Here is a 2,731-nt window from a genome sequence, read left to right on the forward strand (position 1 = left end):
TTTTGGAACAAAAAAAAATTACTTTTGAATAAAAGTATTGTTAAATAAGATTCTTTTATGCTTTTCAAAATTGCTTCTGTGACAAAAAAAAATTTTGCAAATGCTTTTTAACTGACCTTAGCCTCTTTCCAAAGTTGCCAATTGTCTATGTTGTATTGTTGAATAGAGATCGATTGAAGGAGGTGCCGGATATCCCAATTGCCAGATGGAATTTCCATCCCGCAATGGTTTGACCAATGTTGAGAATGCTTGGAATTCGAGGTTAGGGTGCTGATGGAGGATCAAGGTCGAAAGAGTGAAGAATCGACTGGTAGAAGTCATTGATTCTTACGAGAGCACCCATCAGGCTGGCATTGAAGGAAAAGATGCTCGGCTGTTTCACTGTGATTGACACAAAATGGGCAAGAGTTATCATTCAAAGACAGTCGTATATGCCAGAGATTCTTCCAGGCATTTTGCAGATTAACCGTTGTACTTGTCTGACAGAGATGGTGATAGACATTTTTAACCTAGAAAAGACCCTTATGTTTATATCTAACAAAAACAGTGACAAAATGCTGACAATAAGCTTACACTATCTCCATGAAAATTAAATTTGAGAATTCAAACACACTTTCAGTTTCAGTGAAATTAACAACATACACATCTAACAATGTCACATTCACCATTTATAAAATGTCTGACTTATGGTAGGTATTTCACTTACTGTAGTCATATATCTCCACAGCATCCACCATATCTCTCTGTTTCTAACAGTTTAAACACAAGGTATAGTTACCTTAGATCTTATCTATATCTTCATCTTCGAACTCGACGTAATCATCTACACCGCCCTCCTCTTCCTCAGCAACAATGCCTTCATTGAGACGGGTGTTCTCCGGAAGCTCACCATAGGCCTTCAATAGCCTTGCTTCGTCAGGCATGTACTTAAGGATCACATCGGCCTTGTCATCTTGATAGTCGCGAAGGCCGACGAGAATTATATCACCAGCAGCAATCCATACCTTCTTATGCATCTTCCCACGGATGTGGCAAAGGCGTTTAGTACCATCGATGCACATTGCTTCGCTCCGGCCGTTGCCGAGCATACGAAGCACTTGGGCGTACTCTTGCCCGTCTTCCTTGAAGACGAGCTCACGCTTCTCATCGTCTGCTTCGTTCTTTCCTCTCTTTCTGTTCTTTCCTCCTTTTCCCTTGTTCTTCGGCATGGTTTCTTACTGTTTGTTTTTTTTTTCCCTAAGAAACAAACAACACAATTTAGCAATCACCAAAGAAGCTAAAGATTGACATGAATTCGAAATTATTTTAACACAACATAGACAAATGTATAGATACACAAAAACAGACATAAAACCCTAAACGAACTGGAAATTCCAAAATCCGCATTTCATAATAAAATATTCTAGTGCTGTTGATAATAAAATTTGTATAAAAGTTACTTCTTTTATTTAATAGGCAAAAGAACGGTTCAAATTTAAATCAAATATAATTAAAAGAAAAGCAAAAGCAAAAGGCAATTAGGAAAATAATTCAAGTATATATGAAATTAAACAAAAGAAATCATGCTTGAATTAAGTTTTATATGATGAATACATTAAACAGAAGCTCAATCATCAGAACATAACGCTAAAAAGTTAAAATTTAGGGAAAGGGAAATCAAATGGAGAATTTCATCAAGGTCAATTTAGGGTATCAGTTAGAAGAAACTAATTACCAGAAAATTGAAGCGAAAGATAAGCGAGAAACGAATCAAAGATGGTTAAAAGAAAATAAAATAAAATAAACGAACCTTTGAGCTGGTAGTGCTGAGTAAAGAGGTGAAGACTGTTGAAACCAATTTTTTGAAAACGGGAATCGACTTTTTAAAAATGAAAATGGGGAGTCGCCACCGATCTTTTATTAAGTTGTGATCGGTTCACCATTAAAAATAAATTTTAGGTCTACGAGATTTGAGAAAAAGGGTCCGGGAGTCGGTTACGCACGAGGAAGGGTTAGCACCCTCGTGACGCCCAGAATTGGTACCGATTTGATTGTTCAATGTTTTATTGTCAAATTTTTGAAAAGATTTAAAAAAAATACGATCCTTGATGAGAAAACTTGGATGAACTAGCTTGAATGATAAGACCACTTATTTCGAAGAAATAAGTTATCACACCCAGTGAGTTAGGGTGTTACAATTCTATCTTTGAAATTAAATGTGTTCCTTTTTTTATGAAAATCATGAGTTTAAAGAAGGTTACTTGATTGTTTAAGTCAATCGAGAAATCAGAATCCAGTGAGTTAGGATTCAATTTCTCGAAATTCTTAAAACTCAAATATTGCCTTTATTTTTTGAAAATCGAGACAATAAAATGCCACATCCAGTAAGTTAGGATTCAACATCTTGGAATCTTAAGAGCTTTATTTTAACAATTGTATGGTTTTAATAAAATGGGTACTTGATGATGTAAACTCATTAAGAAGAATTGAAGCCCAGTAAGTTAGGGCACAATTCTCTCGAGAGCTCATAAACACCAAGCCCCCTTTAGGAATTTTGAAATAAGATGATTATAATGCTTTTGTAAAACATTATTTTTAAAACAAATATGGTATAATTGAACACCAATGTACAATGTAATAGGATAACTCACAATCTAATCATACGTAAAATATTAAGCAAACAATAGATAAATTCAAACAAGAATAGCAACAATAATTTTAAGCACATTAAGCAAATACCAATATTAACAAA

At 34.7% G+C, this 2,731-nt stretch overlaps 1 protein-coding gene across 1 annotated transcript; it reads right to left on the minus strand.

Moving 5' to 3' along the window:
* Positions 1-662: 662 nt before the first annotated feature.
* LOC121220241 (eukaryotic translation initiation factor 1A) lies at positions 663-1,759 on the minus strand. Its single transcript, XM_041099674.1, has 2 exons — positions 1,715-1,759; positions 663-1,217 (listed from the first exon to the last, which is right to left on the minus strand). The coding sequence occupies exon 2, from the start codon at positions 1,206-1,208 to the stop codon at positions 780-782; it is 429 nt and encodes a 142-aa protein (XP_040955608.1). The 5' UTR covers positions 1,209-1,217; positions 1,715-1,759; the 3' UTR covers positions 663-779.
* Between the last annotated feature and the right edge of the window lie 972 nt (positions 1,760-2,731).

Source organism: Gossypium hirsutum, chromosome D08, assembly GCF_007990345.1.
Source record: "Gossypium hirsutum isolate 1008001.06 chromosome D08, Gossypium_hirsutum_v2.1, whole genome shotgun sequence".
Classification (NCBI taxonomy): Eukaryota; Viridiplantae; Streptophyta; class Magnoliopsida; order Malvales; family Malvaceae; genus Gossypium; species Gossypium hirsutum.